Source organism: Carcharodon carcharias, chromosome 21 (genome assembly GCF_017639515.1).
Source record: "Carcharodon carcharias isolate sCarCar2 chromosome 21, sCarCar2.pri, whole genome shotgun sequence".
Lineage (NCBI taxonomy): Eukaryota > Metazoa > Chordata > Chondrichthyes > Lamniformes > Lamnidae > Carcharodon > Carcharodon carcharias.
Genome location: NC_054487.1, coordinates 31,273,592 through 31,301,306, shown reverse-complemented (window position 1 = coordinate 31,301,306; position 27,715 = coordinate 31,273,592). Strand labels below are relative to the sequence as shown.

Below are 27,715 nucleotides of genomic sequence, written 5' to 3'. Positions count from 1 at the left end.
GAAGAGAAGAAACAGACATTGAACATTTAAGGGTGAGAGAAGGGTGGAAATTGGAAGCCTAGTTGAAGAAGTTTTCTGGTTCAGAACAAGAACAGGAAGTGACACTGATATAGTACCGTGAAAAAAGGGAGGATCCTGAGTAGGACCAGAACAAAAAATATTCCAACATATTCTACAAAAGGCAGGGCTAACTAGGACCCATGCGGATACCCATTGCAACACTTTAATTTGGAGGAACTGAGTGGAATTAAAGTAGAAGTTATTCAATAGGGGAACAAGTTTAGCCAGGTGAAGGAAGGTGGTGATGGATGGAGACAGGTTGGCTCTCCATTCAAGGAAGAAGCATAGAGCCCACAGACTGTCCTGGTGGAGGATGGAGAGATTGGACGTCCATAGTAAAAGGGAGATGGTTAGAACCAGCAAATTGCTGGTTCTAAACAGACAGCATTGGAAGAGTCACAGTGTATTTTGACCAGCAACTACTGGTTCTAAACAGAGAGCACTGAAAGAGTCATAGATGTAGGTGGGAAGAGATTGTACAAGGGGAGACAAAAGATAAAGTCAGGATAGGAAGCAAGCAGTTCAGTAGAATGGGAAAAGGCTGAAATGGTAGGTCTACCAGAACAGTCTTGTTTGTGGATCTTGGGAAGGGGGTAGAAACAGGCTCTTCAAGATTATGGAATGATGAGGCTAGAGATCGTGGAAGTGAGATCTACAGAGCAGATGAGATCATTAACAGACCCCGATGATAGTTTGATGTTCAGTTCTGAGGTTAAGTAGGAGGAAATATCAGAAGCCCTGCAAAAATGTCAGTTCTGGGCTCGAGTTGTAGAGGACCTTAAGGGAACTCTGGCTTGTTAGGCTGAGAGAAAGGAAGGAAGTTGCAGAGGCAACTGAATGGGTGGTCTCAATCTTAGTGACAAAGTAGTCTATGAGCACCTCACACTTGTTGCTGGAGGTGGGGGTGGAAGGGGCAGGGAAGGATAGTTTAAGAACAGGGTCTGTTGGGGGGGAAGAAAAGTCAAGGCTTATTTTTGCATTCCAGGATATTTCTACAATAGTAACCAGCACTGAGCATCAAAAAAGAGACTGTATGATGAATGGAGTGGCTAAGAGGTGCGGTTCTAATTTGACAAAAGCTCACAATGTGAAGCTGTACTACACCAAAATGTATAATCCTGACACTGGAGATCAAAACTATCTGAACTATTTTGCTTCCCATCAGCCCTTGATCAACACATAATTCACACAAAATGAAATTTAAATGCATCTAGTAATTTTGGGTTAGCTGTTCTCAAATAGTTTCAAAAAGTTCTGAAATCCAAAAAAAAAACTGACCTGTTTTTCGAAATGTTTGAAGCATCTGCAAATTGCAACTCTTTGGTTTATTCTTTTGCTCAAACACCAAATATGTAAATATCAGTTGTGCATCTAAGCTTGCAGGCATTTGTCTGAAACATGTGAACATTTTACTTTGCAGCTCAAAACAATATTGAGTTTTACCGGTGACATTTTCCGGATTAGATCATGGGCAAGCACAAGAAGGTCACGATCTTCTGTTACTTTATGTCGGAACTCCATAATATCAGAAGGATGAAGCACCTCCAGATCTTCAGCTGCATTGATTACTGCTTCGATACAACTTCGCCATGAGCACAGCGCAGGTACATGTGGAGCAACAGCAGCACTCACTCCTGTTCCAATCACCAACAGCAACTCACAAGGCTCCTTTCGGGTCAGACTTTTCAGGAATTTCCTTCAGAATGTAGGCAACAAAGAAAGTTAAATTCAAAACAACTTCCATTGTGTTCCTCATTCGCTGAAGCTCAAAATACAGAAATAAGTATTCCGTCACCCACGGCATAAAACTATTTATGTCAGGAATATATAATAATGTATTATATTTAATTTATTGTAAAATAGTGGTGTGTGTGTGTGTGTGTGTGTGTGTGTGTGTGTGTGTGTGTGTGTGTGTGGCTAAATTGGAATAAAGGCAGCTGGCCTGAAGGCTTTGATGTGAACATGGAGGAAGTTTAGAATGTAACCAGCACTGAAAGGACATTTGCATTTTTAAATAAACCAGGCTAGATTGATTTCAAAAGGAGTGAAATGTGTCACTTAACTGTGTGAAGTTCAGACACAATGTGTTTATTTTTTCCAAAGATTACTGGTAAAACTTAGTACTTTGAGAGATTGTTATTATCAGGAAGGTAATGTCCAAAGACATAGCAAAACAATGGGAATTTGCATTCAAAGGGGAAAATATGTATACAGGAACGAAGGCCATGTGTTAGGGTAGGCATTTTAGAATTTAGCAAGTGTGAAAAGCCTTCAACACCTACACCTTAAGCTGCTCTCTACAAAGTACTGAAGTTAAGATGACTCACTTGGAATTGGAATGTCAAGGTATCACATTTCTTTGCCTGGGTCTTTTAAAATCTATGTGCCTTACTGTTGCCTTAACGAAGGTGCAACTGGGAGTCACATTAAGTAAGGGATTTAGAAATGATTATAGTAGTAATTTGTAGACATGTGTATGTGCTTAAAAATCATCTCTTATTAATAAATGTTTCATCTAGTTTTGTAAAAACTTAAGACTTGGTGAGCTTGCTACTACTGAATTCAAGGCACGCATCTCGAAATTTATGCAAATTGAAAAACAAGATGTGGCAGTTGTTTCACACTTCCCTCGGATTTGAACAACTCAGCATTTACCATCAGCTGTGCCATAACAATGTGGTCCATTATTACTTTAAAAATTTTATCAGCTTAAAATAATAACCACAATCTGACTGTTGCTTCAGTTTTTTGTTAGCATACATTATAAATGGAAACCTCTTGTGCATTACTCTGCCCAGTTTATCTATCGATAAGCCTCCAATTTTGTTTGAGACTTGATGAAAACCCCAGTCTAGACGATACATTTTGAAATCAATAGCTTTGGTATAAATAATCCAGTTTAATTTTCGACAGGGATTCATTTTTTCTTCTTGTTGAAGAGCTTAAATATTTACTAATTTGACACTGAAGGTCACCTTAAATTAGAGGAACATAATTAAATTATGTTATGTTACTGTTGGTGTATTAATCCTCATTTCTAGATGTTTAACAGTAGGCACTTCAAATGGAGATCTTATTTGTATGTTACCATTATCTTGAAACTTGGATTTTGTTTGAGAAAATTAAAGCAACTAACGTTTAAGGTTTATAAGGGTCACGGTGCAAAAAAAATGCTTGTCATTTGACTACGCTTGACATATCTTAAAGCTACTTCAATGCAATAATTTGAAAGTCAAGAAAAAACACACGTTCCACAGTGTTAATTTTACTTTTATAAATCCAGATGCTGTGTTCATGGCAACAATTATGCAGTAGCTTAGACATTGAAAGCATCCAAATATGCTTCACTAATAATGACTGGAAGTATTACTCAGCCAGGAGCAGAGAAATAAGGAAATTAATATGTTGCTAACATATTCATCAGGATTTCAGTTTTTAGCGAACAATCGATGAAATGTTGGGTTTTGAAAACATTTTTGTAAAAGAGGCCGAAAAGTAAAAGACTACAAATGGTGGGGCAAACAGGAAAAATGAATTAACAAAAAGTCACAATCAGGGGAGCGAAACATTTGGGAGGGGTGATAGGAATGTAGGAATTTACAAGGATTGATTGAAACATGGCAATGAAGAAGTTTATGGACCAGGTTGAGGATATTCAATTGGATACATTAAAGGACAATGAGCTCATGGAAGCTAGTAAGGATGATTTGAGACTGAATGCATGACAAAACATGAGTGGTTGAGTTTTATATAACAGGAAAAAAATACAAAGTGTTTTTGTCGTGTGCCTGTATCTCAAGCAGAAAACGTGACAAACTTGTTAAGCACATGTCCTTCAGGTAATGCTTACTTATTTCATGCCCAATTGTCGATCTGACCTAGCAAAACCTTAAGCCACCACTTTCAGTTCCCATATAAACTGTTCCTTTGCCACTGATTTGTGTCCCTGCCCTGCCATCTGGCAAAGTCATAATTTTCAGCCCTTGCTATAAACACGATTCCCTTGACATCGACTCTGACCCCTTCTTGAGACACCTGCTCAGGCTGACCAAAACTGAGGTTCAAACTCCATTACCAAAGCGACATTTTTCCATCTCTAGAGTTTTACCTGCCTCTGCCACTATCCCTTTTCCGCAGGAATTTTTATCTAAGCTTTGCTACTTGTCGGTTCAACCTTGTCCAAATTCAACCATCCAAGGGCATTCCAGCACTGTTTGCTGTCCCAACACTCCTGTCAATGCTGGCCTATATTAGCTCCCTGTCCCCCACAGTATTAAACTTAAGATCTTCATCATCAAAATCACAAGATAACTTTGGATGAGAAAGGCATTAAACTCAAGTTAGTTCATCGATCCTTAGTCCTCTTAATTCAAAATCACTTGAAATATGCAGTGTTTTTTCAAGATCTCAGGGCATCCCAAAACACTTTACAGCCAATTAAGTGCTTTTGAGCTGTTGTAACATAGGGAATGCCTATTCGAACAAAGGAGAGTTCCACAAGCAGAAATGTGACAAATAAATCACCTGTTTTAGGAATATTGGTTGAAAGATATACCTGGTCAAGACACTAGGGGGGAACTCTCCTGAAAATAGTGCCATGGGATCATCTGTGTTCATCTGAAAGGAATGGTTGGAGCCTCAGTCTAACATCTCATCTGAAAAACAGCACCTCCGACATTACAGCACTCCTCCTGTACTGCACTGAAGTGCCAGCCATGATTATGTGCTCAAGTCTCTGTAATGGGTTTTGAACCCACAACTAGCAACTTTAAAGTAGTAAAACATCTTAATGGCAACCTCAAAATGGCAAGAAATAGGTTTGTAAGCTGTTTAACACAATCAATGCCAATGCTTTAAATTGATTTCCAATAACCCTGTACCTAACTGTAGAAATAACAAAGGTGTGGAAGATTGTGCTCTCCCCACCATGAGCCTTCAAACCAAACTATCTACTTAGGGGCATCTCATGTAAAAGTTCAGAGTAAATCAGCACACAAGACAATTTTAACATTTTCTCTGATTTGCTGCTGGAGATTAGGAATAATTTTCCAAAGCCATGACACCAATAAGCAGCCTCATTAATCACAAATCTTATGTAGTGCACATAAATTTTTGATCATTTGAAGTGAATAGTCTGAAAAATTATGGGCAGTGCATACCAAATATCAGCAGGGGTGGGAAGAAGCATGTAAATTATCCATATACAAAGTATATTCACATCCACATTATTCCATTCCCTCAAACTAAAAGGCAGGAATAAAATGCAGGCTCTAGGTTCCAAACTCTCTCAGTAATTAGACAAAAATTCTTGAAAGTCTGTTGATATCACCTCACGGTCATTTCCAATAATTAGTTTTGGATGTACACAAAACTTATTTTGCTTGCTTCAATGGCATTGTGGCATATTTAAAGAAAATTGTAAATCTACCTTAATGAGCCAAAACTTATGCATCATGATTTCAAATTTCCACTTCAAGCCCATAGTAATAAACAAGGAAAATTTTGCCAAATGGTCAGCTGACACAAAAGTCACTGCATCCAAGTAGTTCAAAGGAAGCACAAAGAATTCCATCCAGGTGAAATGCCTAGCCCCCATCTCCATTGTGAATGACTGGAACATTGGAACTTCTGTATCTGTACATTGAAGACTAATTCATCTCTACATGCTTTCTCCCATCATGGAAGTTCTAGCTTCTGGAAAGTCAGATCAACTGCCACAGTTTCAAACAAAAAAACTGCGGATGCTGGAAATCCAAAACAAAAACAGAATTACCTGAAAAAACTCAGCAGGTCTGGCAGCATCGGCGGAGAAGAAAAGAATTGACGTTTCAAGTCCTCATGACCCTTCGACAGAACTTGAGTTCAAGTCCAAGAAAGAGTTGAAATATAAGCTGGTTTAAGGTGTGTGTTGGGGCGGGGGGGGAAAGAGAGAGAGAGAGAGAGAGAGAGAAGTGGAGGGGGTTGGTGTGGTTGTAGGGACAAACAAGCAGTGATAGAAGCAGATCATCAAAAGATGTCACAAACAATAGAACAAAAGAACACAGAGGTGTTAAAGTTGGTGATATTATCTAAACGAATGTGTTAATTAAGAATGGATGGTAGGGCACTCAAGGTATAACTCTAGTGGGGGTGGGGAGAGCATAAAAGATTTAAAAATATTTTAAAATAATGGAAATAGGTGGGAAAAGAAAAATCTATATAATTTATTGGAAAAAAACAAAAGGAAGAGGGAAACAGAAAGGGGGTGGGGATGGAGGAGGGAACTCAAGACCTAAGGTTGTTGAATTCAATATTCAGTCCGGAAGGCTGTAAAGTGCTTAGTCGGAAGATGAGGTGTTGTTCCTCCAGTTTGCGTTGGGCTTCACTGGAACAATGCAGCAAGCCAAGGACAAACATGTGGGCAAGAGAGCAGGGTGGAGTGTTAAAATGGCAAGCGACAGGGAGGTTTGGGTCATTCTTGCGGACAGACCGCAGGTGTTCTGCAAAGCAGTCGCCCAGTTTACGTTTGGTCTCTCCAATGTAGAGGAGACCACATTGGGAGCAACGAATGCAGTAGATTAAGTTGGGGGAAATGCTGCTTCACTTGAAAGGAGAGTTTGGGCCCTTGGACGGTGAGGAGAGAGGAAGTGAAGGGGCAGGTGTTGCATCTTTTGCGTGGGCATGGGGTGGTGCCATAGGAGGGGGTTGAGGAGTAGGGGGTGATGGAGGAGTGGACCAGGGTGTCCCGGAGGGAGCGATCCCTATGGAATGCCGATAGGGGGGGTGAAGGGAAGATTGTGTTTGGTGGTGGCATCATGCTGGAGTTGGCGGAAATGGCAGAGGATGATCCTTTGAATGCGGAGGCTGGTGGGGTGATAAGTGAGGACAAGGGGGACCCTATCATGTTTCTGGGAGGGAGGAGAAGGTGTGAGGGCGGATGCGCGGGAGATGGGCTGGACACAGTTGAGGGCCCTGTCAACGACCGTGGGTGGAAAACCTCGGTTAAGGAAGAAGGTGGACATGTCAGAGGAACTGTTTTTGAAGGTAGCATCATCGGAACAGATGCGACGGAGGCGAAGGAACTGAGAGAATGGGATGGAGTCCTTACAGGAAGCGGGGTGTGAGCAGCTGTAGTCGAGGTAGCTGTGGGAGTTGGTGGGTTTGTAATGGATATTGGTGGACAGTCTATCACCAGAGATTGAGACAGAGAGACCAAGGAAGGGAAGGGAAGTGTCAGAGATGGACCACGTGAAAATGATGGAGGGGTGGAGATTGGAAGCAAAATTAATAAATTTTTCCAAGTCCCGACGAGAGCATGAAGCAGCACCGAAGTAATCATCGATGTATTGGAGAAAGAGTTGTGGAAGGGGGCCGGAGTAGGACTGGAACAAGGAATGTTCCACATACCCCATAAAGAGACAGGCATAGCTGGGGCCCATGCAGGTACCCATAGCCACACCTTTTATTTGGAGGAAGTGAGAGGAGTTGAAGGAGAAATTGTTCCGTGTGAGAACAAGTTCAGCCAGACGGAGGAGAGTAGTGGTGGATGGGGATTGTTCGGGCCTCTGTTCAAGGAAGAAGCTAAGGGCTCTCAGACTATCCTTGTGGGGGATGGAGGTGTAGAGGGATTGGACGTCCATGGTGAAGAGGAAGCGGTTGGGGCCAGGGAACTGGAAATTGTTGATGTGACGTAAGGTGTCAGAGGAATCACGGATGTAGGTGGGAAGGGACTGGACAAGGGGAGAGAGAAGGGAGTCAAGATAACGAGAAATGAGTTCTGTGGGGCAGGAGCAAGCTGAGACAATCGGTCTACACCTCCATCCCCCACAAGGATGGTTTGAGGGCCCTTAGCCTCTTCCTTGAACAGAGGCCCGAACAATCCCCATCCACCACTACTCTCCTCCGTCTGGCTGAACTTGTTCTCACACTGAACAATTTCTCCTTCAACTCCTCTCACTTCCTCCAAATAAAAGGTGTGGCTATGGGTACCCGCATGGGCCCCAGCTATGCCTGTCTCTTTATGGAGTATGTGGAACATTCCTTGTTCCAGTCCTACTCCGGCCCCCTTCCACAACTCTTTCTCCGGTACATCGATGATTACTTCGGTGCTGCTTCATGCTCTCGTCGGGACTTGGAAAAATTTATTAATTTTGCTTCCAATCTCCACCCCTCCATCATTTTCACGTGGTCCATCTCTGACACTTCCCTTCCCTTCCTTGGTCTCTCTCTGTCTCAATCTCTGGTGATAGACTGTCCACCAATATCCATTACAAACCCACCAACTCCCACAGCTACCTCGACTACAGCTCCTCACACCCCGCTTCCTGTAAGGACTCCATCCCATTCTCTCAGTTCCTTCGCCTCCGTCGCATCTGTTCCGATGATGCTACCTTCAAAAACAGTTCCTCTGACATGTCCACCTTCTTCCTTAACCGAGGTTTTCCACCCACAGTCGTTGACAGGGCCCTCAACCGTGTCCAGCCCATCTCCCGCGCATCCGCCCTCACGCCTTCTCCTCCCTCCCAGAAACATGATAGGGTCCCCCTTGTCCTCACTTATCACCCCACCAGCCTCCACATTCAAAGGATCATCCTCTGCCATTTCCGCCAACTCCAGCATGATGACACCACCAAACACATCTTCCCTTCACCCCCCCTATCGGCATTCCGTAGGGATCGCTCCCTCCGGGACACCCTGGTCCACTCCTCCATCACCCCCTACCCCTCAACCCCTCCTATGGCACCACCCCATGCCCACGCAAAAGATGCAACACCTGCCCCTTCACTTCCTCTCTCCTCACCGTCCAAGGGCCCAAACACTCCTTTCAAGTGAAGCAGCATTTCACTTGCATTTCCCCCAACTTAATCTACTGCATTCGTTGCTCCCAATGTGGTCTCCTCTGCATTGGAGAGACCAAACATAAACTGGGCGACTGCTTTGCAGAACACCTGCGGTCTGTCCGCAAGAATGACCCAAACCTCCCTGTCGCTTGCCATTTTAACACTCCACCCTGCTCTCTTGCCCACATGTTTGTCCTTGGCTTGCTGCATTGTTCCAGTGAAGCCCAACGCAAACTGGAGCAACAACACCTCATCTTCCGACTAAGCACTTTACAGCCTTCCGGACTGAATATTGAATTCAACAACTTTAGGTCTTGAGTTCCCTCCTCCATCCCCACCCCCTTTCTGTTTCCCTCTTCCTTTTGTTTTTTTCCAATAAATTATATAGATTTTTCTTTTCCCACCTATTTCCATTATTTTAAAATATTTTTAAATCTTTTATGCTCTCCCCACCCCCACTAGAGCTATACCTTGAGTGCCCTACCATCCATTCTTAATTAGCACATTCGTTTAGATAATATCACCAACTTTAACACCTCTGTGTTCTTTTGTTCTATTGTTTGTGACATCTTTTGATGATCTGCTTCTATCACTGCTTGTTTGTCCCTACAACCACACCAACCCCCTCCACTTCTCTCTCTCTCTCTCTCTCTCTCTCCCCCCCCCCACACACCTTAAACCAGCTTATATTTCAACTCTTTCTTGGACTTCAACTCAAGTTCTGTCGAAGGGTCATGAGGACTCGAAACATCAACTCTTTTCTTCTCCGCTGATGCTGCCAGACCTGCTGAGTTTTTCCAGGTAATTCTATTTTTGCCACAGTTTCAACCTGCTAACCTCTGAAGGAATGCGCAACAGGACTTTCGATTCTGGACTCTGGACTCACATGAAACCATTACTTTTATTTTTATCGTGGTCTTGCCCTATCCCCTTTCCTTCTCTTATCCCTGTTTTATTGTATGAGTGCAAAAAGAGGCAGGCATTGCAAAACCCCTCTCCTGCATAAACCAACCCTATTATTTTAACTTATCTCGAGTTTACTGAGCGGTTGTTAATAGAGGATTGGATCACCCCAAACTGAAGGGTTGAGGAAAACACTCCACCATTTATTAAGGGGGGAAAATCAGAAATCAAAGCACCTTTCTGTTTATGGACGGGTAGTGAGAGGAGAAATCAGGGCTGTTTAAATTAATTCCCCTCCAGTCCAAAACAAAATTTAGGTTTATTTAGCGGTTTCCTAATTCACCTCATTATTTCCAGCACCTGAAACAATGCAACTCGAAACATAAAATCTAAACTTGGCACCATCCAATCATTACATCCTTGGTTTTTTTTTTATCTTTTAAACTTTAGTAATGCCATGCATTCATCTAATCGTGTCAATTTTAAAAACCTCCTCTTTTGGATCAGTCATATCAGTCGTTACACTATCGATCATATTTATTTCCAGTATTTACCTGGACTTCTGTTCAAGGTTTCGAGAAGGATTAACTAAATCCATGTGCACCTAAAAAACAGAAACATGTTCTTGTTCACAAATCAATGCCTAGATGACCCACCATCAGTCTTATGAAAGCTAAATACTGCAGCTGCTAGAAATCTGAAAGAAAAACAGAAACACTGGAGATACTCAACAGATCAGGCAGCCTCTGTGGAGAGAGAGAAATGCAAAAGTACACACCGGTGCAAAGGAAACAAGTTCTTCATTGTTTCTAAAAAATGAAAAAAAGCCAATACATATTTGTAAGGTAGAATTACTGCCAATGCTGTTCTTCTACAAGTACATTAGGTATTTTGCCCTCACAATTCATAGCTTAATAGTTCCAATGTTGGGAGCAGACACTCTATAAACTACGGTCCTGCTTTTATACTCCTTGGTCTATTCATCTAGCAAGACAGATCAGTTAGAAAGATTAACTTGCCACACACAAAAGAAAAGGCTAATATTGCATACTGGGGATCATAAGATCATAAAAAGAGTAGTAGGAGTAGGCCATTTGGCCCATTGAGCCAGCTCCACCATTCAATAAGATCGTGGACAATCTGATTCTGGCCTTAACTCCACTTTCCTGCCTGCCCCTAAAACCCTTGACTCCCGTTTCAATCAAAAATCTATCTAGCTCAGACTTGAATATTCAATGAGCCAACCTCTACTGCTCTCTGGTGAAGAGAATTCCAAAGCCTACCAATCAATTGGGAGAAGAAACACCTCCTCATCGCTGTCTTAAATGGGAAACCCCTTAATTTTAAACAGTGCCCCTTAGAATTCCCAGCATCTACTCTGTGAAGCTGACCTCAGAATTTTACATGTTTCAATTAGATCTCATTCTTCTAAACCCCAATGAGTGTAGACCCAACCTCCTCATTAAGACAATCCCTTCATCCCAGGAATCAACCTTGTGAACCTTCTCTGAACAGCATGCAATGCAAGGACATACCTACTTAAACAAGGAGACCAAAACAGAACTTTACAGGGCATTGATGAGACTGCACCTGTAATTATAGCAGGATTTCCCTAAGTTTATACTCCACCCTTTTCGATAAATGGCAACATTTCCTTTGCCTTCAAAGTTACTTGCTGTACCTGCATGCTAACATTTTGTGATTCATGTACAAGGACACCCAAATTCCTTTGTACTGCAGCATTCTGCAGTCTCTTTCCATTTAAATAACATTCTGCTTTTCTATTCTTCCGAGGACATGTTCACATTTTCCCACATTATACTCCATCTGCCAAATGTTTGCTCACTTTTATCTTGTGGAGTATCCTTTTACGTGGCACCTTATCGAACGTCTTTTGGAAATCCAAATACAGGACATCTACTAGTACCCCTTTATCCACCTTGCCTGCTACATCCTTAAGGAACTCTAATGAATATGTCAAACATGTCTTACCTTTCACAAAATCATGTTGACTCTGTCTGATTTTAATATGATTTACTAAACGCACAGCCACTACCTCCTTAAGAATGGATTCCAGCATTCTCCCAATGACAGATGTTAGACTAAGTGGCCTCTAGTTTCTTGCTTTCTGTCTCCCTCCTTTCTTGAATAGGGTGTTTGCATTCCACTGGGACCTTTCCAGAATCCAGAGAACTTTGGAAGATTACAACCAATGCATCCACTATCACTGCAGCCAATTCTTTTAAGATCTTAGGCGGCAGGCCATCAGGTCCATGGGACTTGTCAGCTTTTAGTTCCATTAGTTTTCCCAGTACTTTTTTGCCTGTAAGCGCGATTGTTTTGTTCCTCCCTTCCTTTTGCCCTTTGATTTCTTGCTGTTCTTAGAATGCATTTTGTGTCTTCTACTATGAAGACATACAAAATATTCGTTCAAAGTCCCTGCCATTTCCTTGTTTCCATTACTAATACATCAGTCTCACCCTCTAAAGAACCAAAACTCATTTTAACTACTCTTTCTTTTCATATACTTGAAGAAGCTTTTACTGACTGTTTTATATTTCTTGCTAGTTTTCTCTCATACTCTAATTTCTCCCTCTTTTTTCTTAGGTCATCCTTGGCTGGTTTCTAAAATTTTCCCAATCTTCTCCTATAATTAATCTTCTCAGCATTGCATGTCTTTTCCTTCAATTTGATACCATCCTTAACTTTAGTTAGCCACAGACATTGCATCTTTCTGGTCGAGACTTTCTCCCTCAATGAAATATACATTTGTTGAGAGTTAGGAAAAATCTCCTTAAATGTCTGTTACTACTTCTCCACCACCTTACCTTTAACCTATTTTTCCAGTCCACAGCAGCCAACTCAGTCTTCCTAGCTGAGTAATTGTCTTTAAGTTTAAGATACTGGTTTCATAACCACATTTCTCAACCTCTTATCTTGAGGATCTGTTACTAAGAGGTCACTAATTACACATTATCAGGTCCAAATTTGCCAGCTGCCTGGTTGAATCCAGGATGTATTATTCAAAGCAACTGTACCAAATATGCTCTATGAACTCATCCATCTGGCTTTCTTTGCCAATTTGACTCAACCAATCTATACAAAAAATAAAATCGTCCACAATTATTGCAGTACTTCTCTTACAAGCCCCCATTATTTATTGGTGTATACTGTCCTACACTATAGCTACTGTGAGGAGGTTATAAATTACTTCTGTTATAGGCTGTTGGATATCATTTGATAGGCCTTAATGAAATCTTCATAGTCTTAAATTGGTTAACTATTTATTAGCTACAAGAACTATGCACACATATACAGTAAAGGGTTCAAGCTGGAAGCTATCTCTGTGCTTGCTTGCCCACACAGCTCTGTCTAACACTCCTAGGTGGGGGTCATGTGTTCTTTTACATCACTGTGTGGACGGTACTGTTCTCAGTCCCACAATAACCCTATTTGTGCCAGACCCTTGTACTACACCTCCCCCCAAGTATTTATCAAATGTATTTCAAGTTATTCTAGCTTAACCCATGTATTGATAATGATTTATTACTACTACATCTCCCCCTTCAAGTCTATTGGTTCATAGGTTCAGGCAGTCTGGAGACCTTATGACCCATCCATATCTCGTTCACACTACTTTCGAAGGAGTGGTAGGTTCTGTTGTTGCAGGTAAACTCAGTTGATTTGGGGGTTGTTCTGGCATGTGGGTATCTTTTTAGTTTTCCACTCCTTGGTATTGAACTGCTCTTTGTCAATTCAGCTGTTGTGGTGATAGGTGGTTGTTGTTTCATCCATTTCTTTTGGGTGATGAATGTTGTGCTTGTCTCCATGTCATTTTTTCCCTCGTCTTCCTTCCTCGTGTGGTAGTTGTGATGGTCTCTGTCATGGAAGATAGCCATTCCTGTTATGAGGATGTGGGCTAAGCTCAGCTCACCTTGGCATTTGGCATGTGGTGTGCTGTCAGCAAAGTATGTCTGCTACTTAGCTTCAGCATCATCTATGGCACAGTCATGCTAGCTAGGAGTTGTAGCTTTTGCTCTGTGGTCGCAATGTTGACCTCAAAAACAGTCATGGAAGCTGAAGGCTGTGGCTCTTCTAGATGTTGGTTGCTCTTTTGTCTCTCCATCACTGGAGGCGTCATGGTATCCATCTCAGTGGTTGACTGGTCTGACCAATGAGGGTTTTCTGGCACCTGTAATTAAAATGGACAAACCTGCTCTACAAAGAGAGAAGATAGTTCAAAGCTGATGTCCCAGTCAGAATACTCTTTCTTGTTTGTTGTTTTCCCTTACATTTTACAAGAATACATTGTCCTGATGAATGTAAGACAAAAAACTTCGACAAAATGTCTTTTATTTTCAACAATACTCAAGAACTAAAATCATTTCTCACTACTGTACTGATCATATCCTTTATTATCAGAGCTACCCCACCTCCTTTTTCTTTCTTCCTGTCCTTAAAAATGTCAGGTACCCTTGAATATTCAAGAGCCAGCTAGGGTCACTTTGCAAATGTGTCTTTGTAACGTCTATCAGATCATCCTCATTTGTTTCTATTTGTGCTTTCAATTCATCTATCTTGTTACAAATGCTGTGTGCATTCAAATAAAGAGTTTTTAATTCTGTCTTCTTACCATTTTTCCCTGCTCTGGGCCTATTTGCTGGTGCACTCATGTTTTTACACTCTGCCCCTTCCAGTCATGCTCTGGTTGTCATTCCCCAAATTGCTACCCTGCGTTATTGTCTTGTCCTTTCTCTTAAACTTTCCAAATCTCCTCTCACATGAACCCTCCCCTCTGGAGCTCTCCACCACCAACTATTTAATTTAAAGCCCTCTAGCCCTAGTTATAAAATTCCGGAGGGCACTGGTCTCACCATGGTTCAGGTGAAAACCATCTCAAAGGTACAGCTCCCTCTTTCCCTAGTACTGGTGGCAATACCCCATGAATTGAAACCCATTTCTCCCAAACCAATCTTTGAGCCATGAATTCAACTCTCTGATTTAATTAAGCTTACATCAATTTGTCTGTAGCTCAGGTAGTAATCCAGAAATTATTACTTTTATGGTTCTGTTTGTTAATTTAGCCCCAACTGCTCAGACTCCCTCAGCAAAACCTCTTTCTTAGTCCTAAAAACATGGTTGGTACCCACAGGGGCCACAACAACCGATCCTTCCCCTCACATTCCTTGGTTCATTAGTGCGCCCCTGCACTATGGTGCTGTGGTCAGTTTGTTCATCTTCCCGGCAGTCCCTGCTCTCGCCCAACAAGCTGCAAGAACATCAAACCTGTTGGACAATTACAAGAGCTCAGTCTCCTACATTGTCATCTTCTGGATACCAATATCTGTCTTACAGTCACACCCTCCTGTCCCTAACAAGGGATGACTGCCTCCTGAAACAAAGTGTCCAAGTAACTTTCCCCTCCTGATGCATCACAATATCCAAAGCTTGGACTCCAGCTCATCAATGCAGAGCCAAAGTTCCTAGAGCTGCAGATGTAGTTGCCATGGATCACACAGATGTCCACCAGCTCACACACACTCCAATGGTAACATATCACCTGCCCTGCCATCTTTATTATGTTTTATTCCACGAATTAGATTTCAAGTTTAGAAATATTACTCAATGATTATTTATATTTAGCTATATTGAGATTAACTAGTTACACTACAAATTTAATACAATATTAACATCTCCCCAGTACTCATGTAAACTACTGCTCCAGTTTAGAGAGCAGAAAATCTCAAAAGTTACCAACCAATCAACTACCTGCTCACCTAATTAATGTCTCCAGGCTTCAGCTCTCAGATCTCTCCATCTCTGGCCCAATCATTTTTGGTATAAGACCAGAACAGTGCCTCATCCCTGAATGCACCAAATTCCCTCACTTACCAACTTCCCAGAGTTAAGCAGTCTGTCTCGCTGCACTCAAAAAAGTTATCATCAATATGCTACATACTTTGTGGGCATTCAAAACCTCCTGCATTTATACAGAAGTAGCAAAATTCCTCTCAACAAAACCTTACATTTCTACAGCATTCATCACATGCTGTGAAATGTCACAAAGCACTTCACATGGAAGGGAAAAACTTGGCTTCCTGGAGTTCTATAAATTCAATTTTGCTTTATTTTCCTGTTATTCCTGCTGCAAGCATTTCATTTTTTAGGTAGTAATTCCTCCAGTTTATTTACCTTTTTTTTAGCATTTGTCTCTTTTCCAAAACCTGTACAGGCATTCTTTATTTCTACACAAATAACATCCATGAGGCCATCTGCAAATTATTGCCCTTCTTGTTATTTTTGTACACATGTATATTTTGACTTCTAAGGATTCCTAATAACTCAAGTTTAAATTCTGCTCAATTAGTCACTTTACCTTCCCACCACACCCACCTCAAATTAACTTTTCAGTCAGCTATTTTGATGCATCGAGTCAGCTGGAGCAACATAATGCTCCAAACTGAACCTGCCCATACTCACATCTCCACATTGACATGAATCCAGGAAAGAACATACATAGAAAAATCTTTAAGTTCTCGAGAAAATGGTTGGTCAAAAGATTTGTTAGCCCAACTTCACATGCTATTTGATTGTTAAAAAAAGACCATTCTTGACAGTAATAAACACAATACTCACTTTGTCGTTGGACATTTGTTGGTCTTCGTTGGGCTCTATTCACTTCTCTCTCCCTGTGTAAAATTAAAAAGAATAACCATGGATGAGGAAGGTCATTCATCTCAGCTTGATTCATCTATCCAGACCCTCAAACATCATGAAATTCAACTTCTTGCAAATGATTTGAGTATTTGACTTCTCTATTCCATTGGGCAATTTATTCCAAATGTTGATCACTTATTTTGTGAAGAATTTCCTAATATTAAAGGTATGCTTCTTTAATTTGAACCATTTATCGAGTTTCTGAATCCAGCTCATTCATGTAAATTAGAAACCATAGCGGTTTAGATTTCAGGTGTCCCATTCAGAACTTCGCCCCTCCAACTCCCTCATACAGGCACAACTTTTCTGATGAATACTTGTTCTATCCTATCCTTGAACTAGCATTTTATCCGTTCCCAGGGTTTAGAATGAATCCCCACATCTCCTCTGCAATCTTCAATCAGGTTTGCTTCAACAAGCCCTCCCTTCCTCCCATCCCTTGTGAAGAGGACCTCCAGCCTTGCAGCTTGGAGGAGAAACTGCAGGGAAGCGTTGTTGCACTCAGGGGCCATTTCAGGTTTTCCTTCTGCCAGTGTTGCTGTGGCCTTCCACTGTGCTCCTTGGTTAGTTTCAGTATTCAGTAAAGGGAGAACAAGGAGCAAAACCACTCAAGCCAACAGGAGCAGGACAGAGTCCTTTATTCAGCCAAAAATGAATGCAGAGCTGGCAGCCCTTTAAATGTGGCACCTGCCAGAGTGTCAGCTGACACTAAACTCACTGCCAGTGTTGCAGCTTTGGGCCAGGAACTTGATGTGCATCTCCCTCCTTAATTGGAAAGCCTCCATGCTTCATGGTCCTTAACTGGCTGGCTACCACGAGATTGCACGTGGTCAGCCAATTAACAACCAAACAGAAATGGCGCCATCTGTGCCCTCAGGAGAAAATGCAGCTCCATCACTCTCAAATTCCCTTCCAAGTCATACGCCATTCTGACTTAAACATAATTTTGCTGTTCTTTCATCATCACTGGGGCAAAAATCCTGAAATTCATTATCCAGCATCATTGTCACAAGGTCAGCAGCAGCTCTCTAGGGAACTAGGGATGGGCAATAAATGCATTCATCACAACATCCTGAAAACAAATAACGGAAACAATCCAGAGCATGATCTGCTAGATACAAATGTAGGGGGAAAATGTGATGCCTCTACTGTTTGGCACTAAAGAAAAGAAAAAAAAATGGAGAAAAACATATTGCAACAGGCAAGCTCACATTATAAAGCTGAATACGCCATAGCCAAAACATTTCAGTTCACAGTTCCTTATCAGCGTTACTGACATTCCTTAGCATATTCCCATGCACAGCAATCCACATCTGCTACACACAGTGCTTGAAAAATATTGCCTATTTTATCTAAAGATCCCAGTGCAATTTGGTATTTCTTGGTAAATCAGAGATTTACAAGGGTACAAGAAGCTACCGCGCTTCCTACCATGGAGTACACAACATGGGCAGTGAGGTCTTGGGCTAATGCTTTTTCTGTGGCATTTCTTGTAGGATTAGGTCATCTTTTCATAACTGGAAATATATTCCCTTGGCAAAGTGTGCACTGCTAACATGGTTCTCCTTCAAACAGCACAAGATTTGGCAAGTTATCCAAATATCAGTCATTCCCATCTTTCTTTACACACTGACATTGTCATACGTTGTCACTTGTAAACTATGTTCCATTGTCATTCCACAGCAGTGAAGGTTTCTAGAACAGGTTCTATAATGTGCCTCATTTCCAGTAACAAAAATCAGTCCTCTGCACTGGCAGAGCTTGCCATTGGGATAGTCACCAGGCTATCCCAAACTCCTGTCACTGATTCAATATCTCCTTCCAGAGATCTCAGGTTCTGATGTCATGGGTTGAGCATTGGGTGGTGTGCTAAACGTTATATCCACTTTCCTCATTATCAATCATCATGCTAATGTTAAAATGAATAATAGGTAAAATATCAACAAATTTAACTTTGTACAAAAAACATTTTTTTCCAATTTCAGCTCCAGCTGTGTGCGGTGGCATTGAAGCCATGCCCACAATGACACTTAAAATTTAAATCCAAATGCCTGAAATTCAAAATATCTGTCAAGGTGATTGCCCCTCTGACTTGGCCTTGCCTCAGAGCCTCTTCAATAAGGAACACAACAACAGCTGAGTGTGGAAACCCATATCAATACAATCAAGCAGCACAATTGAAATTTTCCTCTCTTTCTCCAGCAATACAGCTAATATCAACCACATTGGGGGCGGGGGGGACTAAAAGTGGCAGTGAACAATACTGTGCCAAGTGATTGCAAATCAAATGTTATTGTTACTAAACATTAAAAGGCAAACAACTCTCCCCCACCTCCCCCAACCCTATCAAACCAGTATCTATTATAAAACTGCCACATACTTTGGGGCTCAGATGGCAATAAAAAATTTTTGCTTGGCAACTTATTACAACTAGACCATTTGAGGGGTTGTTGTTTTAACGCGCGCTAAAACGTGAAGCCAAGTTATACTATTACATACAGAAATATGAAGTGGGGGGGGTTTAGGCTGTAAAATAACTTACCTCTAAAATATTGTGCATGACATTTCTCTGTAATACTCACTGAAACAATTATCATTGTATTAAAATTTCTACATCCTTACAAATTTGGATTGTATCTGGAAAGACTATTTAAGCTACAGTGAACTATTATAGGATTGTAAAACAAAAACAGAATTACCTGGAAAAACTCAGCAGGTCTGGCAGCATCGGCGGAGAAGAAAAGAGTTGACGTTTCGAGTCCTCATGACCCTTCGACAGAACTTGAGTTCGAGTCCAGGAAAGAGCTGAAATATAAGCTGGTTTAAGGTGTGTGTGTGGGGGGCGGAGAGATAGAGAGACAGAGAGGTGGAGGGGGTTGGTGTGGTTGTAGCGACAAACAAGCAGTGATAGAAGCAGATCATCAAAAGATGTCAACAACAATAGTACAATAGAACACATAGGTGTTAAAGATAAAGTTGGTGATATTATCTAAACGAATGTGCTAATTAAGAATGGATGGTAGGGCACTCAAGGTATAGCTCTAGTGGGTTTTTTTTTTTTATTTTATATAATGGAAATAGGTGGGAAAAGGAAAATCTTTATAATTTATTGGGAAAAAAAAAAGAGAAGGGGGAAACAGAAAGGGGGTGGGGATGGGGTAGGGGACTCACGACCTAAAGTTGTTGAATTCAATATTCAGTCCGGAAGGCTGTAAAGTCCCTAGTCGGAAGATGAGGTGTTGTTCCTCCAGTTTGCGTTGGGCTTCACTGGAACAATGCAGCAAGCCAAGGACAGACATGTGGGCAAGAGAGCAGGGTGGAGTGTTAAAATGGCAAGCGACAGGGAGGTTTGGGTCATTCTTGCGGACAGACCGCAGGTGTTCTGCAAAGCGGTCGCCCAGTTTACGTTTGGTCTCTCCAATGTAGAGGAGACCACATTGGGAGCAACGAATGCAGTAGACTAAGTTGGGGGAAATGCAAGTGAAATGCTGCTTCACTTGAAAGGAGTGTTTGGGTCCTTGGACGGTGAGGAGAGAGGAAGTGAAGGGGCAGGTGTTGCATCTTTTGCGTGGGCAAGGGGTTGTGCCATAGGAGGGGGTTGAGGAGTAGGGGGTGATGGAGGAGTGGACCAGGGTGTCCCGGAGGGAGCGATCCCTACGGAATGCCGATAAGGGGGGTGAAGGGAAGATGTGTTTGGTAGTGGCATCATGCTGGAGTTGGCGGAAATGGCGGAGGATGATCCTTTGAATGCGGAGGCTGGTGGGGTGATAAGTGAGGACAAGGGGGACCCTATCATGTTTCTGGGAGGGAGGAGAAGGAGTGAGGGCGGATGCGCGGGAGATGGGCCGGACACGGTTGAGGGCCCTGTCAACGACCGTGGGTGGAAAACCTCGGTTAAGGAAGAAGGAGGACATGTCAGAGGAACTGTTTTTGAATGTAGCATCATCGGAACAGATGCGACGGAGGCGAAGGAACTGAGAGAATGGGATGGAGTCCTTACAGGAAGTGGGGTGTGAGGAGCTGTAGTCGAGATAGCTGTGGGTGTCGGTGGGTTTGTAATGGATATTGGTGGACAGTCTATCACCAGAGATTGAGACAGAGAGGTCAAGGAAGGGAAGGGAAGTGTCAGAGATGGACCACGTGAAAATGATGGAGGGGTGGAGATTGGAAGCAAAATTAATAAATTTTTCCAAGTCCTGACGAGAGCATGAAGCAGCACCGAAATAATCATCGATGTACCGGAGAAAGAGTTGTGGAAGGGGGCCGGAGTAGGACTGCAACAAGGAATGTTCCACATACCCCATAAAGAGACAGGCATAGCTGGGGCCCATGCGGGTACCCATAGCCACACCTTTTATTTGGAGGAAGTGAGAGGAGTTGAAGGAGAAATTGTTCAGCGTGAGAACAAGTTCAGCCAGACGGAGGAGAGTAGTGGTGGATGGGGATTGTTCGGGCCTCTGTTCGAGGAAGAAGCTAAGGGCCCTCAGACCATCCTGGTGGGGGATGGAGGTGTAGAGGGATTGGACGTCCATGGTGAAGAGGAAGCGGTAGGGGCCAGGGAACTGGAAATTGTTGATGTGACGTAAGGTGTCAGAGGAATCACGGATGTAGGTGGGAAGGGACTGGACAAGGGGAGAGAGAAGGGAGTCAAGATAACGAGAAATGAGTTCTGTGGGGCAGGAGCAAGCTGAGACGATCGGTCTACCGGGGCAGTTCTGTTTGTGGATTTTGGGTAGGAGATAGAAGCGGGCCGTCCGAGGTTGGGCAACTATCAGGTTGGAAGCTGTGGGAGGGAGATCCCCAGAGGAGATGAGGTCAGTGACAGTCCTGGAAACAATGGCTTGATGTTCAGTGGTGGGGTCATGGTCCAGGGAGAGGTAGGAGGAAGTGTCTGCGAGTTGACGCTCAGCCTCCGCGTGGTAGAGGTCAGTGCGCCAGACAACAACAGCACCACCCTTGTCAGCGGGTTTGATGACAATGTCAGGGTTGGACCTGAGAGAATGGAGTGCAGTAAGTTCAGAGAGAGACAGGTTAGAATGGGTGAGAGGAGCAGAGAAATTGAGACGACTAATGTCGCGCCGACAGTTCTCAATGAAAAGATCGAGAGAAGGTAAGAATCCAGAGGGAGGGGTCCAGGTGGAGGGAGAATATTGAAGATGGGTAAAAGGATCCGTTGAACTGGGAGAGGACTCCTGCCCAAAGAAGTGAGCCCGGAGACGAAGACGGCGGAAGAAGAGTTCAGTATCATGCCGAGCCCGAAATTCATTGAGGTGAGGGCGTAAGGGTATGAAACTAAGTCCTTTGCTGAGCACTGAACGTTCAGCATCGGAGAGGGGAAGGTCAGGGGGTATAGTGAATACACGGCTGGGGTTGGGATTGGAAGATGGGGTGGGGACGGAGGGACAGGCAGGGGTGGAGGGTCCTAGATGGGTGTTGGTGTCGATGAGTTGTTGGAGCTTGCGTTCCTTAGCACTTGAGAGAAAGAGAAAAAGTTTCTTGTTGAGGCGTCGGATGAGCCGAAGGATAAAATGAAACTGGGGGCACGCGCAGCTTTGAAAAAGGGTACGGCGGTGCTGCTGGAGGGAGAGGTCGAGTGTGTTCATATGGCGGCGCATGGCACTGAGAGTGGATTTCAGAATGTGACGGGAACAGCAGTCCGAGAAACGTTTTATGTCCCGGAGATACCTATAATCCTGGGTGGGTTCGAAACATGAGGGGTGGAATTTCAGTTGAAATCCATGTGGGGTAAGTCGGAGACGGAGACAGTCACTGAGAAAGGAGACACTAGGGACTTTACAGCCTTCCGGACTGAATATTGAATTCAACAACTTTAGGTCGTGAGTCCCCTCCCCCATCCCCACCCCCTTTCTGTTTCCCCCTTCTCTTTTTTTTTTTCCCAATAAATTATAAAGATTTTCCTTTTCCCACCTATTTCCATTATATAAAATAAAAAAAACCCACTAGAGCTATACCTTGAGTGCCCTACCATCCATTCTTAATTAGCACATTCGTTTAGATAATATCACCAACTTTATCTTTAACACCTATGTGTTCTATTGTACTATTGTTGTTGACATCTTTTGATGATCTGCTTCTATCACTGCTTGTTTGTCGCTACAACCACACCAACCCCCTCCACCTCTCTGTCTCTCTATCTCTCCGCCCCCCACACACACACCTTAAACCAGCTTATATTTCAGCTCTTTCCTGGACTCGAACTCAAGTTCTGTCGAAGGGTCATGAGGACTCGAAACGTCAACTCTTTTCTTCTCCGCCGATGCTGCCAGACCTGCTGAGTTTTTCCAGGTAATTCTGTTTTTGTTTTGGATTTCCAGCATCCGCAGTTTTTTTGTTTTTATTATAGGATTGTCACTACTGAAGAAAGGGAAACATGAATCTTAGATCATAAATCATTACACATGAGAACAGTAGCAGGGTACTTATGTAATGGGAATAGCAATCCAGGAACAACTCCAAATTCACCTCCTTGCCATCCCGTCCTCCTACTTATCCAATATGCTCGCAACATGTGGCGACTCGGCCACAAAGATGTGGTGAATTGACACTGGTCATTTTTAGAGCAGTCTGCCTGAATTGAGTAAGGAAGAATCAATCACATTGCTATTAGATAGGAATCTCATCTTGGTCAGCCAGTGACTATGTTTATCAAAGTACAGTTCAGTTGTTGGGTTTCAAGTGACCTGGAATCTAAAGGGCATCTTGCTCGACAAATCAAGAAAAGTAGTCTGCTGATTGTTACCTTCTCTGTTCCTGTTCTCTCTGGCTGCCTCTAACTGATGATACATTCAGATCTGTCTGACCACTCCGTGAAGAACTGTAAAAGCAGGGCTGGCCTTCAGAAGGACAGCAGTCCGACTGCTCAAAATTTTCTTGGGGAATCTCGTGACACAGGGAATGATAACTGAAGAACAGCTTTAGCTGGTAGCTAGCAATTTTCACAAAACAGTTGATATGTCTGGCAGCCAATGAGGGTTGAAAGGTTCAATTTTGACAAGCTGGGGTGGTGCAGCAACATCCAAATTTGTTCAGTCTTCAGCTTAATTGATCTGTTGAAATGAGCAATTGAAAGGAATAGAGCACTAATGGCATGAAAGAAAAGATTACAGGAGATTGGCCCATGAGCTGAAGGTCTATTAAATGTTCAGACACACTGTTCAGAAATAGTAGATGACAGAGCATAGTGAAGACAAGAATCAGAGCGCAGAAGCCAGTAGATAGAGATTGGTTGTTTTTTTTCCCCTCCCCTAGTCTACTAATATATCAATTCTGATAAAATAGAGGCAGTTTACACTTGAAGAATTTCTTTAACTAAACTGTTACAGTCAGAAACAGAACACTTCAGTTAATAAACTGTCACCATCCTTTGGGAAGTGTATACAGCAGGCTTGCTTTGCAGAACAGTTGGATTGCTGAAGAAATTTTTTCTCTCAGAGGGCCATGAGTCTTTGGAACTCTCTTCCCTGAGAGCAGCGGAGGCAGGGTCATTGAAAATTTTTAAGGCAGAGGTAGACAGATTCTTGATTGACAAGGGAGTCGAGATTTATCTACGGTAGGCAGAATGTGGAGTTGAGGCCACAATCAGATCAGCCCTGGTCTTGTTGAAAGGTGAAGTAGGCTCGAGGCACTGAATGGCCTACTCCAGCTCCTAAATCGTATGTTTGAAAGTATGTTTGTATTGCAAAATTCTTTTGAACATGTTCTCCTGGTTCGAAGTGTGTATCAGTTTTAATTGACGGTTTAAAAGCCCAATCCATTTCCAAAGGAGTATACTTGTTTTATTAATATTGCACACATTTTGTATCATGTGGCAAATATGTGTGAGAAACTTGGGACGAAACCAACTGTGCTAAACTTAATTAAGGGTAATTAGAAAGGAATGAAGGCAGAATTGGCTGGAGTGGACTAGGAAAAGAGTTTAGCACAAAAGATGGTTGATGAACAATGATAGGCCTATAAGAAAATAGTTCATGACTCACAACAAACATATATCTCAGAGAGGAAGAAGGATTCTAAGAAGGGGATAAACCAACCCTGGTTAACTGAGGAAGTTAAGGATAGTATCAAATTGCAAGAAAAAACATACAACGTGACAAAGATTAGTGGCAAACCAGAGGATTGGGAAAGTTTTAATAAACAACAAAAGATTACCAAAAAAGGAGAAAATAAACTTTGAGGGTACACTAGCAAGTAATATAAAAATGGACGGGAAGAGCTTCTTTAAATATATAAAAAGTAAGAGAGAAGCCAAAGTGAACATAGGCTCCTTAGAGAGAGGCTGTGAAAATAATAATGGGGAACCAGGAAATGGCAGAGGAGTTGAATAAACACTTTGCATCAGTTTTCACAGTAGAAGACACTAAAAGCATTCCAAAAAATACTAAATAATCAATGAGCAAAAAGGGGGATGGCAATCTGTAACTAGTGGAGTGCTGCAGGGATCAGTGCTGGGCCACAATTATTTACAATATAAATTAATGACTTGGGTGAGGGAAGTGAATGTACTATTGCCAAGTTTGTAGATGACACAACAATAGGTGGGAAGGCAAGAGCTGAGGATGACACAAAGAGTCAGAGGGACATGGACGTAGGTTAAATGAGTGGGAAAAAACTTGGCAGATGAATAATGTGGGAAAATGTGAGGTTATGCACTTTGGCAAGAACAACAGAGAAGCTGATTATTATTTAAACAGAGAAAGACTGCAGAAAGCTGCAGCACAGAGGGATTTGGGGGTCCTCATGCATGAATCACAAAAAACTAGCATACAGGTTCAGCAGGTAATAGGGAAGGCAAATGGAACGTTGGCCTTTATTTCAAAGGGAATGGAGTATAAAAATAGGGAAGTCTTGCTAAAACTGTACCAGGCACATGTTGGACTACACCTAGAATACTGTGCACAGTTTGATCCCCTTATCTAAGAAAAGATATACTGGAATTGGAGGCAGTCCACAGAAGATTCACTAGGTTGATCCCAGGTATGGAGGGATCTTCTTATGAGGAGAGGTTGAGTAGGTTGGGCCTGCATTCATTGGAGTTTAGAAGAATGAGAGGTGACCTTATTGAAACATATAAGATTACTAGGGGTCTTGACAGGGTAGATGCTGAAAGATTGTTTCCCCTTGTGGGAGGATCTAGGACCAGAGGGCATAATCTCAGAGTAAGGGGTTGCTATTTAAGACAGAGTTGAGGAGGAATTTCTTCTCTCAGGGGGTAGTGAATCTGTGGAATTGTTTACCACAGAGGGCTGTAGAGTCACGGTCGTTAAGTGTATTAAAGAAAGACCAAGACAGACAGATTTTTAATCAGTAAGGGAATCAAGGGTTATGGGGAAAAGGCAGGAAAGTGGAGTTGAGGATTATCAGATCAGCCACGATCTCAATCAATGGCAGAGCAAACTCAATGGGCCAAATGGCCTACTTTTGCTTCTATGTCTATGGCAGCCTGATTTCCACCAGTCTGTCAAGAATAAAAATCCTATTGGGCAACACTGTTTTAGAGAAGGAAATCTTCCATGCTTACCCAGTCTTGCCTACATGTTATTCCAGACGCACAGCAATGTGGTTGGCTTTTAACTGTCCTCTGAACTGGCCAGCAAGCCTCTCAGTTCCCACAGAAGTGCACACCACCTTCAAGGACAATTAGGGATGGGTGAAAAATGCTGCCTTTGCCAGAAAAGCCCATAAGTGAATAAAAATGAAGCACATTTGTACGTTATGGCATATATATTTTAAGCAGCCTGCCTATGGAAGTATAGATACATAAATTAACCCTCCTGACAATACTGAAGGGAGATTCACCAAGGGTATAGAACAGGAATAGTCAGAAGGTGGGAAGAACAACTTTCCCACATCAGCTGGAGGTGATTTTTCCATATTAAACTCAATTAAAAGCTTAAGAACAAAAATCATTCAGCTGAAAACATTTAAAGTGACACATTTTGAAGTTACTACGGCCAAAATAGTTTACAATTAGGAAAGAACGTTTCAAATGACAGAGGTCTCCGATTTTCAAGAACTTTTACTGCATCTGTCAAAAATGTACTTCTTACCTGCATTTGTTCCCTTCCTCTCCGAAGGAATTATTAGTGTAAACGCAGACGGAAGGAGGAAGGCGGAAGCTCGGAGAGGAGATTGAGAAAGCAGCTGCAAAGCCCTTTTCCTATTTCTCCACAAGAGGAACTATTAAGTGTATTGCCAACTAAAAGAAGTGTAACAAGGGAAATTAAAAGCGTGTTCTTGTCTTTATTCTGAAACCAGTATGAATGTCTGGGGCCGGCTCTGCGCTGTGTTTGGAGAGTGGCTCTGCCCGGCTCACGCACCAGCGGTTGCTCTCCCGCCTTCCCAGGGCGGGCTCGAGAACTCGAGCGAGCAAACGAACCGTCGCTTGTCGCGCGGGGCTTCTTTCAAATAATTGCCGATTCTTTCCAGTTGAATCGCCACAAGGATCCAGAGAGTGTTCATCCAAACCAGTCCGCCTACAATCCTCCTCGACACGCAGGAGTAAATGGAACCACCAAAAAAGGTTCCGCCGCTCCTCTGCCAGCCTTTCAGAGATGGCTTCAGCGAAAGGTTACGAGGATGCTGCGATGCACCATTCTTCTCCGCTGCATCATTTCATCCAATCTAAATGTCCCCGAGGGTCAGTTGTTGGTAAATTCACAGTTGACCCCTTTATTTTAACCACCAATATGAAATTGGATTAAAATTGGCACCACTGCCTTTATCTTCACATTGAAATGTAGCTGGATCATGAGAAAATATTTTTGGTTGGAATAATTACGAATAAAATGTCAAAAATCAAAACTCATAGAGGGCAGGTATTCCTGGAAAACAAATCTGATGTCTTAAGCATTCGCATCACTCTTCAGTAAATAGAATGACATATTAATTACATGAAAACTTGCCATTCAGCCCAACTAGTTGTGTTAATGTTTATCCCCCATGCCGTCAGTGATACAAATCCCAAGTGCTTGCCTTTTCCCATATCCCTTTATTCCCATTTCTGATGTTAATATTGCTTCTCTTTCCATCAATTTCACAGCCTCTGTGTAAAATTCCTCCTGCCTTCAAATTGCACTTTTGCCTACTTTAAAAAAAAGAAAGTGCTTTTCAAGAGCACCAGATTTCCCAAAGCACTCTACAGTCAATGAAGTACTTTTGAAGTGCAGTCATTATTGTAAAGTAGGAAATGTGGCAGC

The 27,715-nt window shown here is 42.5% G+C and overlaps 1 protein-coding gene across 7 annotated transcripts in view; it reads right to left on the bottom strand.

Moving 5' to 3' along the window:
• The window catches only part of LOC121292921 (protein FAM118A-like), a 77,597-nt gene extending 50,597 nt beyond the window's left edge, over positions 1–27,000 (bottom strand). For 4 of the 7 annotated variants that reach the window (XR_005946377.1, XR_005946378.1, XM_041215415.1 and 1 more), the window contains exons 1-5: positions 26,567–27,000; positions 26,038–26,144; positions 16,419–16,471; positions 10,337–10,386; positions 1,504–1,756 (exon numbers count right to left, since the gene is read on the bottom strand). Coding sequence is in view for 5 of the 7 variants with exons in the window: in XM_041215415.1 (XP_041071349.1) it covers positions 1,504–1,756; positions 10,337–10,386; positions 16,419–16,433 (318 nt within the window). In the remaining 2 variants the exon portion in view is untranslated. Of the gene's footprint in view, positions 1–1,503; positions 1,757–4,615; positions 4,716–10,336; positions 10,387–16,418; positions 16,472–23,259; positions 23,567–26,037; positions 26,145–26,566 lie in introns of all 7 variants that reach the window. The other 3 variants (XM_041215417.1, XM_041215418.1, XM_041215416.1) reach the window with 3 other exon arrangements.
• Positions 27,001–27,715: the final 715 nt, after the last annotated feature.